Source organism: Pteropus alecto, unplaced genomic scaffold (assembly GCF_000325575.1).
Source record: "Pteropus alecto unplaced genomic scaffold, ASM32557v1 scaffold202, whole genome shotgun sequence".
NCBI lineage: Eukaryota > Metazoa > Chordata > Mammalia > Chiroptera > Pteropodidae > Pteropus > Pteropus alecto.
The window spans coordinates 141,080-158,352 of record NW_006432451.1 but is presented as its reverse complement, the minus strand read 5'-3'; the positions used below and the strand labels follow the sequence as shown (position 1 = coordinate 158,352).

At 36.6% G+C, this 17,273-nt stretch overlaps 1 protein-coding gene across 1 annotated transcript in view; it reads right to left on the bottom strand.

The window, feature by feature from the left end:
* The window catches only part of LOC102896343 (BTB/POZ domain-containing protein 9), a 128,510-nt gene extending 112,376 nt beyond the window's left edge, over positions 1-16,134 (bottom strand). Inside the window, exons 1-2 of the mRNA XM_006907423.3 lie at positions 15,947-16,134; positions 15,282-15,391 (exon numbers count right to left, since the gene is read on the bottom strand). Coding sequence (XP_006907485.1) covers positions 15,282-15,391; positions 15,947-16,098 — 262 coding nt within the window. The 5' untranslated portion in view covers positions 16,099-16,134. The remainder of the gene's footprint in view (positions 1-15,281; positions 15,392-15,946) is intronic.
* Between the last annotated feature and the right edge of the window lie 1,139 nt (positions 16,135-17,273).

The following is a 17,273-nucleotide window of genomic DNA, read 5'->3' as shown; positions in this document are numbered from 1 at the left end:
GTGCATGGTGCATTCTAGGAATGGAAAGACATCTCGTGGCCTGAATGTAGGAAGTTAGATGAGAATTAGCACAAGATGAAGCGAGTATGCTGGTGCCAGATTATGCAGGGCCTTATGGGCCATGGTGAAGATTTCGAACTTTATCCTAAGAGCAATGGAAAGGCTCTGAGTGCGAGTAAAGGAGTGTTCGGATAGGAGTGCTGAGAACAATGAGAAGGACTAGAGAGAATGCAGGGACATGTGGAGTAGACAGGCATGACAGAAGTCCAGGTGGTAGCTTGCACTAGGGCAGTAGCAGCAGTAGTGGCAAAAGGAAAATAAATTTTACATTTGGAATATGGTATCAATATAGAAATTATTTCTGTAATATAAAAGTATCTCTGATATATATTTTAGTGTGCTTCCACAGCTCACTGAGGTTTTACTGAGGTGTGCTTCCAATTTTTTATAACAAGCATCTACTGAATTTTAATTTATCAAAGGGTCATTCGAAAAAAGTATGATAATGCTCCCAGGGCGACTAGTTGCTTGGTCTTGAGCAAGAAGGTAGGAAATAGGGCTAAAAGCCCTTTCCTAACTGTCATTTGACAACAAAGACCATATCTCTGTTGTCTAGCTTCTCTGGTCATTAGCAAAATGGCAGCTGCTCAGTGGATGCAGGGATCCACCTCCCACAGCCATGAGACCTGCCTGTGCTGCTGACAGTTCTGAGCTGAGAACGCCATCAAAAATTTTACAGTATCATTTCCTGCAGGTTCTAATTCGAACATTCTAACACCTTCTGCACTTTTACATCTCACTTGAGTCCCTCACTTTTACACTGCTTTATTACCATTTTAGTTGACTTCATCACAGCTTCACAGAAAACAACTTCACCAACGACCATTTCCTGTCATTATGTGGGCAGAACTGAAGTAATCCCCTGCTTGAGTAGTAGGTAGTTTTTATGATAATTTTACCACAGGTAATGTTGTGATTTTTAAGTACATTTCTCTCTTGCACAGCACTATACTCATTCCTGTCTTTAAAAAGATAAGTATCGAATGCAGCTATAAAAGAAACATACCCATCGTCACAATATTAACGAGCCAATAAATTAAAAAAGATTGCTGCATCCTAGACTTGCTCACCTACCAGGCACCCACTATCATACAATCACTTAATTTTATTCAAATCAGTGGCATGCTCAAGCCCTGTTACACTGAATTATGAGGCAGGAAAAGGCCATCAGGTTTAGAAGCCCCACTTCCAAAACATTTTATACAGCAGTCTGCTCTAACAGTCTCCAAATGCTAAAGGTTTTATTTGATTCACAAAAGCATAGCCTTCATGTCATTATTTTAATAAATAATACTGTAATGCCTCAAAGGTTACTGGAATCTTTCCTTCCAGTTCCTTCTTCCCATTTTTAAACATCTTTCTGGAGATATAATTGACAAACAACAAACTGCACATATTTAAAATGTACAATTCAATGTGTTAGACATATGCAAACATCCATGAAACAATTAGCACAATGAAGATAACAAATCTTTCCATCAACCTCAAAATTTCCTCACTCCACTGTGTCATTCCTCCTGTAGCTCCATAGAACTATGTGTCTGCTTTCTGTCACTATATATTAGTTTGCATGATCCAGAATTATTTATAAATGGAATCATACAGTATATATTCTTTTTCTGTTGGGCTCTTTCATCTAGATCCTCGAGAACTGTTGGTTTACTCAATATAATCATCAGGTGAACCACTACATTTCATGAATAAATTCCCCTACTTAACCAAGAAACAGGACTTTTCTTCATCTAGTGGGCCATATTTGTGAACATGAGGGGTGCTGAGGTGCAAGGAGGGCACTGGGGCTGGCTCTGCCCGCTCTGCCTGCTCTGCCTTGTCTCTCTCTTGAAATAGGCAATGTAGAAATACTTTATTTGAAAAAAAAAAAACATTTTTTTCTGATTTTGAAAATACATATTCACGAAGAAAATATGTAAATGCAGAAAAATATAATAAATTACCCGTAATCTTGCCAACTAGAAAACCTCTGTTAACATTCTGAAGTTCATCCTTATAATCTTTTTTATGTATTGTTACAGACTTAATTGTGACCCCTACCAGATTCATATGTTGAAGCAGCAACCTTTGATTGTGACTGTACTTAGAGATGGAGCCTTTAAAGAGGTAATTAAGATTAAATGAGGTCATAAGGAAGGGGCTCTAATTTAGTATGACTGGTGTTCTTGTAAGAGGAAGATATATCAGGTATGGGCATGCATGGAGAAAAAGCCATGTGAGGACTCAATGAGAAGATGGCCATTTATGTGCCAAAGAGAGAAGCCTCAGGAGAAACCAAACATGCTGATGTCTGGATCTTGGGCTTCCAAGCTCTAGAACTGTCTAAAGCTAAATTTCTGTTGCTAAAGCCACCCGGTCTGTGGTATTTTTTTTTTTTTGTAGGAGCCTTAGCAAAATAATACATGCACATATAAAAATACAAATTATCTTTAATTTTAAAATACTGGCATTAATCTGACTATTAAGACGGTAATCTAATTTTGCTATTTTATATGAGGAAATATGGGCATTTCCCTATGTTATGAATGAGTATACAGAAACATTGGTGTGTGAATGTGCCATAATTTATTTCATTATGCCTCTATTGTTGGACATTTATAATATTTCCCCATTTTTGGTTATCATAAATAACATCGCACTGAACATTCATGTAGAAGAAAAGCTCTTCCTGAATATATTCGTAGGATAATTACTAAATGCAGAAGTAGTAGATCAAGGGATAGTTTTAAGACTCTTAATATATATTGCCAAATTTCCTTCCAGGAAACTTATACCATACATATTTCAGCAGTATATGACACTGCCCATTTTGTGACAGTTTCACCTATATACTAAGTATTTTCATTTAAAACACCTTTGCCAACAGGATTTTAAAATGAAACTTGACAATCTGATTTTCAAGTTCATTGGAAAAGAAAATATGAAAGAACAGCCTAGAAAATTTAGAAAATGAGTAACTATGAGTATGGATTTGCTGTATTAGACAGCAAAATAGATTATAAAGCTATAGGTAGTTATTTAAATCATATGACAGAATCTAGAATAGATATACAAATCCATGATACAGACTATTTTAAATCAATGAGGAAAAAGATGAAATAATCAATAAAGGATTTCAAAACAATTGGTCACATATTTTAGAAATAAAAGGTAAACCCTTACCTCAGACCATACACAGAATAAAATGTAAATAGATTAAAGAGCTAAATGCTAAAAACACATACAACAATAACAAAAAATAATCAACACTGACAACTACTACGCAGAAACATATTTTTATATTTTGGTCTGGGAAGGAAGTTTTTAAGCAAGTCACGAAATCCTGAAGCAAGAAAAAAATGACTGACATATGTGACTAAATCAAAATTAAAAGCTTCTGTATAACAAACACATCATAAACAAAGTTAAAAAGCAATAAATAGTCTGGGGAAAGATATTTGCAATATATGTAAAACACAAAGCATTAATAGCCATAATCTACAAATTATCATTTAAAAACAACAAGCAAATAATTTAAAAAGCAAGCAAAAAACAATTTGACAAAAAATATAAAGTTGTACTTCATAAAAAAAATGAGATGGTTAAGAAACAAAAAGATGCTCAACTTCAATAATAACTAGGCTAATGCAAGTTGAAACAAATATTTTATTTTACTATATATACTTCTGTATTTTTTGCGAAGAAATAATTGTTTTATTACTTTGTAAATAAAAAACATTTTAATTAAAAATATTTGCTAACAAAATAAGCCAAAAAAATAGTATCTTATTTCAATTTGCATTTCTTTAACTATTAGTGAAGCTAAAATCTTTCAAGTTTATTGACTATTGTTTCTTTTCTTTCTGTTTTAATAAATTGCTACCTATACAAATATTATATTGGGAATTCATATTTTTTCCTTATTTGAAAGCACTTCATACATATTAAAGTGAATAAATCATTGTCATGTATGTTGCAATTATTTTTTCCTAGTTTGTCAAACACTGAATTCTGTTTATGGCTTCTGCCTTTGTTTTATGCTGAGGAAGTAGTTCCTCAATTAGATATTAATAGCTCTCTAAGGGTCTTTTGGAATAATACTGTAAAATCTAAATCTTAACAGGACACTATTTTGACATATAAGAGAAGAATTTCATGTAAGTGTTTTTAATTGTCAACTGTTTCAGCACCATTTGCTTTATTACCCGTCCGTTCTCGACTGATGTGAAATGTATTTTGTGCTATATTCTTACATATACTGGGATATAATTCAGAGTTTGGATGATTGCTTAATTTATCTAACAGTTTATTCTTGTGTTAATGCCATACTACTTTGGTATGCAGTACTAATTTTAGTACCCGGTAGTAGTAGACCTCTCATTTCATTAATTTTTTTTTTCATTTTTGGGGAAGATGAATTTCCATTTATTCTTTTAGAATTTTTTAAAAAATTTAGTCAAAGTTTTTTTTTGTTTGTTTGTTTGTTTTTTTTTAAGCACAGTTGGGATTCTGAGTAAGTTCTGTATTAAATTTGTAAATTAAGATGGGAAGAACCAACATCTTTACTATATTAAATTTTCTCATCCAGAAATATATCTTTGTATTATTCAATGTTTCTTAAAGATTTATGGTTTCTTTACATTAGAACCTGTGGATTTATTAACTTTATTCGTAGGTAGATATTGTTGTTTGGGGGGCTGGGAGGCGGGAAATGTTAAAGAATTCCAGCATACCTCCCTAGCATGGTCACCTCATATCTACACAATTTATGAGTTTACACTATTCTTCTGCCTCCACCTTCAGAAGGAGACTTCTGCCATCTCTGAAGGTGTAAGAGAGTTCAGAGATGGGTGATTGTTGGCAATATATCTAGGGATGGACTAGGTATAAAGAATGTAGGTATTTCCAGTCTTTTACAATAACAATTCTGTGATGACCCATTTTATAGTGTGGGATTGTTACTAGGTATTTTATAGTTTTTATTGCTATTATGAATGAACTATGTCCTCCTCTCCATTATACTTTCTAACTGGTTATTGTATTTGAGAAAACCACTGATTTTTGTATATATGATTGTATCTAGTGACATTCCTTAGAGTTCTTATTAATTCTAATAATTTTTCAATTCATTCCTTGGGTATATTATATCACATCTGCAAATAATGATATTTTATCCCTTTTCCCAAATATTGATTATACTTATTTTTCTTCCCTTTCCCCCTATCCTTTCTCTTCCCTCACCTCCCCAACAAAAATTCCCAGAGCAATGTTAAATAGAAGTGGTAATCAGGGACAGCTTCATGGGCTTTCAGACAGGCCCTGCACGGGAGACCTACACTTAGTTTAATGCTCCACTGTCCCTGCCTTAAAACTCTTAATAATTCTATCTTTGAACTTATGTTTTTGAAGTACAGTCTGGTGGAAAATGGAGCAAGTCGTAAACAGAGGAGATAGGCAACATTCACCTGCCCACAATTCCCTGCTGTCCCAGTTTGTGTAAAGCGTTCACGATGCCCCATGAGCACAGAACTCCAGTGGGTCTCTGGCATGTAAAAGTTGAGGGAGACTCAAAGCAAGGACAACGTAAATGCGCTACGACTGTGACTGAGTAAGCAGGGATGCTGACAGCCTTGACAGGCCACAAAGTCCCTCCCAACTGAACTTACCTCAAATGTAGAAAGAAAGTAAAAGTATTCCAAGAAGCACTAATGACCACGGAACTCTATCATATCTTTTTTCACTCTTCTTACCCTATATTGGCCAAATGCTCATGCTGAAAATAATGACTGAGAAAGAAAGGGAAAAATAGGGCCACCTTTCCCCTTTGGTTTTTACTTACTTATCAGTGAACCAAAGGCAGAGAGTTTTGGTAGATTGTGCATGAATTAAAACAATTTAGTTTTATGCAGAATTTCCACTGATCTGGTAAGAACTAAATACTCATGTGTGACCTACCAAATGAGAATTTTGTAATTTTGGTGATTCTGCATATGAGATAAATGCTCTCATATTTGCATTTAAAATTTCCACTGCATAATATAAAGATAAATGATAAAATTGATGCTAATAATTTAAAAGTTTATTTTTTTCTTTACTTAGAATTACATTAAATAGCAAATAAAAACACCATGCCAAGTCTGCAAAAGAAAGACTGCAAAAGAAAAAAATACTTTTTAAAAAGTGCCTTTATTGCACTTTTTCCCTGTTCTTTGAACAAGGGGTCTAAAATGTTCACTTTGCACTATGCCTTACAAATTATGATGGTCCTGGGAATTACAATGGGTATTTTTGTTTTGCTTTGTTTTAGGCTTTATTGGAACTAGCTCTGGTTAAACCAAGGGTTCCCGACCTCCAGGCCGTGGACCAGTAAGGTCTGTGGCCTATTAGGAACCAGGCTGCACAGTAGGAGGTGAGCAGCAGCGAGCAAGTGAATCTTCATTTGTATTTGCAGCCGCTCCCCAGCACTAACATCACTGCCTCAGCTCCACCTCAGACCATCAGGCATAGTTTCTCATAGGAGCACCGGTCTCTGATGCCAAAAAGGTTGGGGACCACTGGTTTAAACCACACTATAAAATGAGTCATCACAGAATTGTTATTGTAAAAGACTGGAAATACCTACATGTCTATCAAAGGGGGCTGGTTAAATAAGTTATGGCACCTCTATTCAATGGAATACTGCACAAATGTAAAAAACCATGAGAAAGCTCTGTAAGGAAAGATCTCCAAGAAACACTGTTAATTGAAAAAAGACATGTGAATATACACTACAATTTTTTAATAAAAAGGAGAGAAATAAGAATATAAATACAATACTTAAAATAGTAAATTAAAAAATTACCTACCAGGTTTTTGGGTGAAGAATTGGGGTAGAGGTAGGAACTAGGCCAGCAAAATTAGATTTTACATCCCCTTGGCCACTGGAATATCTTTCATAGTAAAATAAAAGCCAGAGAAACACCTTGCCCATTTATAACCTGTTTATTCATAATGCCAGTTTGAGGCAGAACCATGGTTTGTAAGAAAGTGATATTATTGCATAATGTTTGATATATGCTCCAAGATGTCACACTTAAAAACTGTGCACATATACATTTACCTGGACACACACACACACACACACACACACACACACACACACACACACACACCCCTCACCATATCCCTGGTATATAATAAGGAGATATGTACATAGGGTCCAAAAAAGTCAATCCTATAAAATATAGAAGGAAATTCCGTAAAATAAGAGCAATAAAAACTTTCAGGTAGTCTTTATTCTCAAGCAAATAAAAAACAAAAAATAGGTATAAAGGATGATGAAACTTAAATGTATATAAAGGACCCCACACTAAACCAAGAATCCTAAATGATTATGGAGAAGTCTTTTTCTAATCATTCCCCACACTCCTCACAAAAGAATTGCAGCCCATTTTTATTTGAGAACAAGGGCTCCATAGGGTAGGAGACAAACAAACTGTATTATATTCTATATAATACATCCTTGTATTATAGTCTATATATACATCATTGTGGGGTATTTACTTTATCTGAATTTCTGTAACTCTTAAGATCTTGTGAGAAAATAATGCCTAATTTTCTCCAGGGGAAAGGTGAGAGACTACAAAACACTGTAATTCCTATTCCAACTCCCCACCAGATGCAAAGTGATCCACTGAAGGGGCACAGGCTTTGGAGTCGGTCAGAGATAAATACACCTTTGTACAAGTTGACCATTCTGTGTGATTCTCTCCTGACCTTCCAACTTCTTCTGCTTAAGGATGGGCCCATTCATCACTCCTGTGGGGAGGTCTGCCCTGACACCATCCCTCAACTCAGGTTAGGTACCTCTGGTTCCAGTGTTCCTACAGCATCTGCTGAAATCTCCCAATAGATGACTTATTTTGTTTGTTGTCACCTTCTGTTTGTGTTTTTCTCCTGGAGCTCATATGAGCCTCCAAGGCAGAAACTACCTGTGTGTGTATCTTTCTATCCCCAGTGCCTAAGATACACTTGGCAACCTCTTAATAAATGTCTGCTTAATGTCAAGTTACAGTGGGATAAATAAGTTAAGCTTCACTGACAATTAGAACTGGACTTAATATCTGGTTAGAGAAACAGGCTGGGAAAAGCACAGCCTCTTGGTCTAGACCAGTGCACACTCAACAGGGCCATTTTAGTAGACTACTTGCATCAAAGTCTTCACAGCCCTTCTGCTATTCCAACAAGTTTGTTTCTTTACCACATTCTGACACCTTCATCCCCTAGTGAACTCCTCCACGTCCAAATCTCTGTTTCTGCTCCAGAGAGCACTTAGTTTTTAAACACAGTTGCAAAGCACAAAGGTCATATCACCAGTTGAAAAGATTCCAAAAGTCCTTTACCACACAGATTTCCAACTCTTTACTTTCCCAGGAACTTTATAGAATTCTTAACACACTCTTACAATTTTAAAATACTTTTGGATGACAGTGGCAACTGCAGACCACTTATTTCTATTTCCTGCCTTCAGTGTTAGCCATTTTTGTTGCTATGTAAATTAGCATTTTTTAAATGCTCTATATCGTTTACTGAATTCTTGAAGGCCCAGATCAAAATACCATTCTTAACAGGCAAGAAAATAAGTGGGGTTCCTTCATAGCCCAACTAAATATTTAACCTTTCTCCACACTCTGCTTGTGCCTTTTTTTGTTGTTCTCTACTCTATGTATTTCTATGACTTGCTAATGCGCTTATTCAGCTAGTTTGAATTAGATAGTAAGTTTCCTGATGTCTGGAGCCCCTTCTCACCTTCTACCTTTGCACCAGTCCTCTGTCTGTCTGCTTTCAGCTCCATTCCTTCCCTTGCTCTACACTGCATCTTGGAGGCTAAAGCTTCACAAACTATAGTTTCCAAACTTGCCAGCTTGATTTTGGGTGAAGTTCTGCCAATAGAAAAAACTGGTGAGAGACTGAACGATGGGAGGAAGAAAACATTTCTATCTGCGTCTGGTGGTACAGTGGCAGATGAATATGAGCTCCAGTGTTCCTGTTCAGATAGCACAGTTCCATGGTGGCAGCAGTAGTGAGTGCTCCCAGAGCTTCAGCAATGCAGAGTTCCTATGCTTACACTGCCTATTTTGTGGTTGCCCCATATCAACTGCTAACAAGATCCTAGAACAAAAAAGCTACCAGTCCTCATGGATGAATGCTGGCAGACGCTTAATATCTTAAAGCTGGTATAAGAAGCTTTTTCTTGTTCTTTGAAAGGGTTAAAGAAACCTGAATTTTGTGCCTAGAGCTTCATGTCCTAGATAATATCTCTTAAGCAGAGGTGGAGCCAAGGATAAGAATGGAGAGGGACTTATGAAAGCTTATATTTTCCAGAAGAACTAGGAGATCTTAAGAAGGGAAACCAGACTCATGTAATGCTAAAATCCACACTCTAATATTAGTCTAAAGTGCTTACTGCTCCCCCAAGTCTTACTAAAAGCATATTCTCTATTCATCTATAAGACTCATAAGAAGAGCTATTTTAAAAAGGAAAAAGAAATTCAATGACCCTTAAACATATGAAAAGATGCTCATTTTCTCTCATAAGAGAAATGCAGTTAAAACTGCATGAGTTACCACTTTCTCACCTATCAAACTGGCAGAAATCCAGTTTGACAATATGTGCCACTGGCAAGGCTGTGGGGAAACAGTCATTATAATACATTGCCAGTGAGGTTTTTTAAATGGTACAATCCCCATGGAAGTGAATTTGGCAATATCTAGCAAAATTATACATACTTTTACCCTTTGACCATGTAATCCTCTTCTAGGAATCCCAGAGATATATTAGCAAAAATAGGAAAAGACTTATGCACATGGCAACAGCTTAATTTGTAGTAGCAGAAGACTGAAAAAAAAACAAAAACCCAAATGGTTCATCAACAGAGGACTGGTTGAATAAATTACAGTACATCTACACTAATGAGTACCATGCAGCTATAAAAAGGAATGAATAAAATCTTTCTATATAGCTAGTTCTAGGATACGTGTTAGGTACAAAAAAGAAAGGTGAAGAAAGTATGGATAACATATATTATACTACCAATTATTTAAGAATGTTGGGGAAGATATATAAATTATGTATATATATGTACTTATTTTCCATTTTTAAAAATAGAAGAACAACCCAAAAAACTAAAGGGAAAAGAGATTACTTATAGGAATAGAGGGAACAAGAATATAAGCTTGATTTCTCTAAATATGGCTCTTTTGTGAAATTGATTTTGGAACCATATATATATCTTACATACATATAAAACAAACAAACAAACAAACAAACAAACAAAAAACATTTGAAAGCAATCACTAAATACTGAAAGCAAAATGAAATGAATGACTCAAACTGTATACTGAAATAGTGGCATGAGCACATACTGTACATCTCCAGTACAGTATATACCCTAAGGGCTGAAAAAAAAAATTGCAAAAATCTTAAACTATTTTCAGTATTCATATGGTTCATGGTAATATTGGTACTGTAATCTTGAGACTGTTTCATATGTACCGGAGACAAAGCAAATGAATTACTGGTAATCAAGGTTTTCAGTATGGAAAAAAGGAGATGAAAGATAGAAAGGTTAAACGGACACTTTGCATACTGGATTTTAATGAGAAGTGTCAGCATGCACTCATGCACTATACTTTACTTGTTAAATACATAATATATAAATAAATATATTTTTGTACATATTTTTCTTAGTTCTGTCCACTGGAAAGGCCTAGAAATGATGACCAACCCATTGGCGAGTACTTAGACTGAAGTTTATATCACTTCCCACTTAAAGGAACCAAGGCTTCTTGCAGAAATTAGATTTGGGCAAATTAGATTAAGCCAGATCAGGGACAGGAAATTTACAAGATGAATCTGGTCTATCGTGTCATGCCAGACATCAAGGAACTACTAAGGACAACTGAGGTCATGCCAGCAGAGCTCAGGGGCCAGTATGAAGAGGCTAAAGATGGGAAAATTTTGAACATCAATAATAACAACTGCAAGTGATTAAAAGATGTTCAATTTGTTAGATCCCATGAATTTGAAATGATATGTAGTCCTCCTCTCTCCCCACCTTCAAAAAAAACCCACAAACCTTACTGGTCACCTTTGGAGGATGCTAGGTAATCACTTCTTCATTTTGAAAACCGGTAAATAAAAAGAAAGTATATGATATTTATCCTTCCCTTTTTGGGCAAATTACACCTCAGGATTATCAAATGAGTGTTGAGAAATTTTTCTTTCTAGCTACTAAACGAAGAAGGAATGATAAAATTAGAACATAACTATTTGCAATTCTAAATTATGAAATAATGAATCTAGAAAATAATCATGAATGGATGTGAATATCCAAGAAAGAGATAATGAAAGATTTCCTGTGCTTTTTGATAGACATATATGCCACCATCTACAGAGCATTATTACCAAAAAACACACAAAAAACCAAAAAACAAAAAACCTCTAACTATCTAGTTACAAGAAATTTAACAGAGGAACATGTTAAATGTTACCATGGAGATTTCATCAACCAAATCCAAGCTGTTAGAAACACTACAGGATAAGAACCTAGTTTCTTTAACAAAGGTGGGGGAGGCAGGAGAGCAAGAGGGTGGAGAAGGTAACCTATAGATTTAAAGAAATTTAGAGTCATAACAACTATTTATCGATAGTATGGACCTTACCTGAATTCTGACTTAACCTGTAGAAACACACAGATTCACTCCAGACTCACCCAATTAGGGACATGTGAACACTGCTTGAGTATTTAATACTCAAAGAATTACTGTTCATTTTGGGGTATTATAATGATACTGTGATTATGGCTATATAAAGGAGACCTTTCTTTTAGAGATACATACTGAATTATTTTTGGATAAGATGATAAAACGTCTGGGATTGACTTCAAATAACCTGATGAAGAGGAAGTAGGTAGCCTATAGATAAAGTCGGGTTGTCTGTTAAGTTGGTAGTTCTTTAAGCGGGGTGGTGGGTACTGGTCTATCTGAACAACTAATAGGGTATTCAAAGAAGTGAATTTAAATACAAGATTAAATAAAAAAAGTTTTGGCAATTATCATGAAAAAGTGGAAAGACTTGGCAAATGCCATGTATGTATCACAAAGTAGACTGCCAAGGCAAAGCAAACATGTTCTTTGGGAGGTTGAATGCTTATAAAATAGTGGTCATATCTATTCTAATTAGTCCCTCATGCTTCACTGGTATGATAGGTTCATGCTTCCTACATATGCCTACTTTCAAAGAGACAGTCATCATAGGCTGACTCTCTCAGGTGAGAATATATCCCACCATAGTCTAGAAGCAGCCACCAAACGAGAGGTGGCTGTGGTGACAGCAGGAGATATGGTAAGAGAATGCTGTGGGTAGAGTCTGACTATAGATTTGGTCAGTGTAGTCAAGGTGGGGCCTTTTCCCATGGATATATGAACTCACAGGGTTCCAAAGCTTCTCCATGAATCTGTACAAGTGAAGCAACATGAAGAAGAAGGACATGCTGTCAACAAACTGGGAAAGAAACCCATTAGTAGAAAAAGAAGTCTAATATCTTATAGAGCTAATGCAGTTTATTTTTATTTGTTTTTGTTGGCATCATTATATGTTTTAAATGATAACACTGAATTCTGATTTAAAAATTTTAAAAACTAATTTTAAGACCTATAAGGAGAATAGTATTCTAATTAGAGTAGGCTAAACTATGATACGAAGACCAGGAATTGTGAAAAAAAAGAAGTTATGAATCTTGAAATATAAAAGTAGGGTTTGCTACTCTACTACTTATTCATGGATACATTATTTTAGTTTTATTCTTTTTTTTAACCCCATGAAAACCTGGAGTTTATATCAATGGTTTTCAAGGGAGGAGTGCATTTTTCACAGGATATAGGAAGGAATAAGTATTTGGCAGCTACAATTTAAAAATAACTATGGGTGGTTTTGATAGACACTATGTATATCAGGAGGACCACTTCTTTCTTGGAGGTCCCTGTAGGGTGGCTGGCTGAAGCCTATATGCAGCCAAAATGCACCTGAGATCATCAACATGGACGGGTGGCCATTACTAATTCAAACACCCCTTTAAACTAAGCAGAGCTGCCATGTTGGACAAAGGATAATGAAATCCCCCTGTACTCCATCACAACTCACACCACCTCCCTGTCTGCACAGCATAGAGGCAGCTTTGAGCTGTGTAGACAGTAGGAAGAGGACCAGAGGAGACCCCATTGTAGGCCATCTGCCCACATGTGCATGCAGATACCTGCACTGCTCCCATTCGGTTGAAGGATGATAACAGGCAAATGTTTGCAGTGCTCTTGTCAGTCAAACTTGTGAGCACCACAGAAAAGGGCTGGAAGAAAAGTGACCAGACAACAAAACCACTTCTTGCATGTCTGCAATCTTCTTTCATCCCCTGATATGCTTGAGACTATTATGACTTCTGATAATGCTTTACTAGTTCAGTTTGAGCAAAACACGCAGACCAATGACAGCATCACTCACAAGCAATCCTGAGTTTCATTCCTGTAATGATCTCTCATGCCAGATAGGCCTGTTTCTTTGATAATTACAGTGTCCACAAACTTGTTCTTTCTCCAATAAGAATGGGGGGCTGTTTTAAGTAGGTAGCAGCTTCTATGCAGCACAGTCAAAAATATAGTGCATTGGGCTGAAATGAGTTGTTAAATGCTACACATCTTATGATTATGAAGCTGGATTAGTTTCTAAAATCCTTCCCAGTGAGGACTCACCTAATTACACATACACAGTGAGGCCTATACAGTTTATAAAAGGACCTGGACAGCAGTGAAAAGAAGTGCCCTCCCTTCATCCCCCATCACCAATATTCTACACAACCCACAAAATGAAAAGCCTTGATAATATCAGGTAATGCTTCATCTCTGTTAACTTTCAAATTATTTAAAGTCACAAAAATTAATGTTTATATTTAATATTAAAAATTTTATCCATAACAAAGTTAAAACCAAATTATTTACTTTAGTTGAGCTCTAAAAGTTCTTTATATGTTGGAGTAATTTCTTCTCCTACTACTTTATTAATATTACTCTCCTAAATTTCCTTACGTAAAGGATTACATTTAGGGCATAGCAGGTGTTAGGAAAATTTAGACTTATGACCAAAGAATTAGAAAACATTTGCAAGTCACATTCATCTTTCCCATTCTATCATCACCATGTTTTTAGGACATCTGTCAATATGTTATGTATTCCAGCATGAGATAGGACTTGAGAAGGAGAGCTGAAATGAGCCCCTCTGTAAAGGCAAAGACTTCTATTTTAGGTACACCAAGGCAGGGACATCTTATCCCCACACACCTAGACATACAGAGTGCCTTTTCGAAGAAGCAGATTTAAGGATCTAATTAGCCAAACTACGATCTCTGCAAGAGGTGAGCAAAAACCTGAGGGCATGGGAAAAAAGAGGAATAATCAGTCTGGGTGGGAAACAAGATATCTAGACTGTCAAGAGCTGAGTGGGCTATTCAGAATGCCTGGCTTAAAAGTACCTAAAACTAAAACAAAACACAACAGAAAGCAAGCCGACGAACAACTAAAACAAAATTTAAAAAATACTCTTTTGAAAGTTCAGTACAGCAGTATCTCCCACAAGGTAACTTGACTTTCACAATGATAATTCAGTTAATTTGGTCTTATTTAAACTATGTGCAGGCATTTTCTTGAGCTAAACTTGGCGAAACAAGGCAGATACGGACTGACGTGTCCGTGCAAAGAAGATCCTTTCACAGCTGAGTATACCATTCACATCAAATCAAAGCCCAAAACACCTGCATAGCCTTGGAAAGTATGAGTATCGGATCGATATTATACAGTTGCCCTCCCTGATCTTACCTACCACTAAATACAGAAAAGCCTTTGATGTGAAAGGTTTTGCCCAGCTATCATAAGCATTTCCCACAGAGCAAATCTGAAAGAATCCCTAGAAAATTTTCAATTCTTAACTACTAGTAACATATTTACATATTTTTAAGTTTACTGGAATTATTATTTTGACCACTTCTAAAAATATAAGCCCTCTCCTATGTCACTTAGTGATAAGGCAATCAAATCAACCAAAGTTCTTAGTCAAAGCTGACAAAGAGGTGAGTTAAATGAGTTCAAAATATTTGAAGGTAGAATATCTAAGTATGCGTACAAAATGAAGTTGTAACACTTACCTATCAGGCCCTTCTCCAGAGTGAAGGTTTTGTTTGTAAACATACATTCAAAAGCCACAATGTGAAAAATCTTGTTCACTGTGTTGTGAGTCCCAACTATTCGAATATACCTGGGGGTAAAAAAAAAAGAAAAATTGTTGAAGATAAGCTTCTATCACAACCAATCCGAAAATAACAGAAAAAGATACATTACATAAACATATAGTATACCAGAGCATGGACTAAAGGAGACTTTGAACTTGGCTTCAGTCCCTGTACCTGTTTCTTAGGGCTACCTCCAACTGAGCCTAGAAGAATTACAGCAAAATTAAGGAGATTCCACTTTCCAGAGAATTAAGTAGAACTTGGATCTGATTTACCCAGAAAATCAAACCAGGTACTGTTCAGTTCAACCCTTGCATGTCAGTACAATTATGTGTCCATGAGACATTTACACTGGAGAATAAAAGTTTCTATGTTTGCCTTGTGGTTAGGAATGTGTCTGTGCACAGGTGCACAAACACGCAAAATCAAATGCTTTCCAACTCAATGAAAGATTTCATCCATTGGAGACAAATGCATGAAATCAATATTGCTCTCTTGTTTAAAAGAAAAATCTACAGAAACTACTTGTATTTTAACACTGCTCCCAAATCCTTGTTATGAAGTTAACCCTATATACTTACCCCAGCCCCCCACTTGACTGCTGAGAAGCCTTCTCCTGACCAAAGGAAGAGATCTGCAGAGGTGACCCAGACACCTCTGCAGCCTTCCTCCTGGCCACACCGTTCTGGCATCTGCGCACAGTGCAGAGTTTCACAGGGCAGGTCTTGAGCATCTTGGCCTGTTCCCCCTGTGTATCTCCCTGGAGGCTTCACCTCCAACAAACAAGCATTAACCTTGGAGTGACTTGCTCCTTTCACTCTCCAAAGGGACCTGACAGTTCACAGGTTAATGAACAGACAAACTCATTCTTCTGAGTGTCACACAAATCCACGGGGAATGTGCCACACACTGTCATACTGGAATTCAAAGGAAAGAACCAGGAAAATTAACTAGATTAACTGATAACGCTCTCCCAAATTATGAACTATGCTCTCTGCAGGATGGGGCATATTAAATGAACAGATTTCAATTAGGAGATGACAGACTGGGCAAGGGCTTAGCTATATCCTCTCTCCACTGTACAAAACAATCTTCGACTTAGATGATACAACTTTACTGAGTTAATCTCTGTTCACTAATTTAGTAATTTCCTTACATTTCTCATCACTCCAAGTTAACTGTATAATGTAAATGCCGACTTAAAAAAATTCACATTAAGGATACTATCTTTGGGGTTTTTATACCATGGGCTATTTTCCCTCCTGTTTCTTCAAGCCTAAATCTCACAGCATTCCCCGTGCACCTCATTTAGCCATCTGCTCTTTGACACGAGCTGATCACTCATCTTCATAACCAATATAAATGCAATCTCCTGGTCTGGCTGCTTAGTGTGCCCACACCCACTGCAGGGAGACACGGTTCTCTTCCTGTGCGGAGAGTCAGGGCAACTAGTGTATCACCAGAGCCCTCAGGTAAAGCAGGAAGTTGGCCCTGATCTGTTCTCGTCAGTCCTCAAGGAAAACAGAAGGTGCTAATTTTACTGGGTTTGGGTGGGTAAGTGAGTTTCATTTAAAATAAGTTCTAAATGGTCTGCGTAGCACAGATTGTGTTGTTCTTTACTATTGGCGGTGACATTCTCCCTGGGCTTTCTGGAAGACAAAGGGTGTGTTAAGTCTGGCACTTTGGCCTGAATCTAATTTTGTCCATTTCCTTAAACTCCCAGGAACTCAACCAGCATAGCATTTTCAACCACTCATGGTCGTCACAGCCTGAGTGCTGCTGTCTGCAACCTTGGAGGGAATGTAGGGAATGTGGTTTGGTGGAATTTGATCAGATCATTTTCCTGTTCCCTAGGTCAAGTCTCTACCAAAGGAGAGACAGCCCTCCTAACACTGCAAGGGAGAGGAG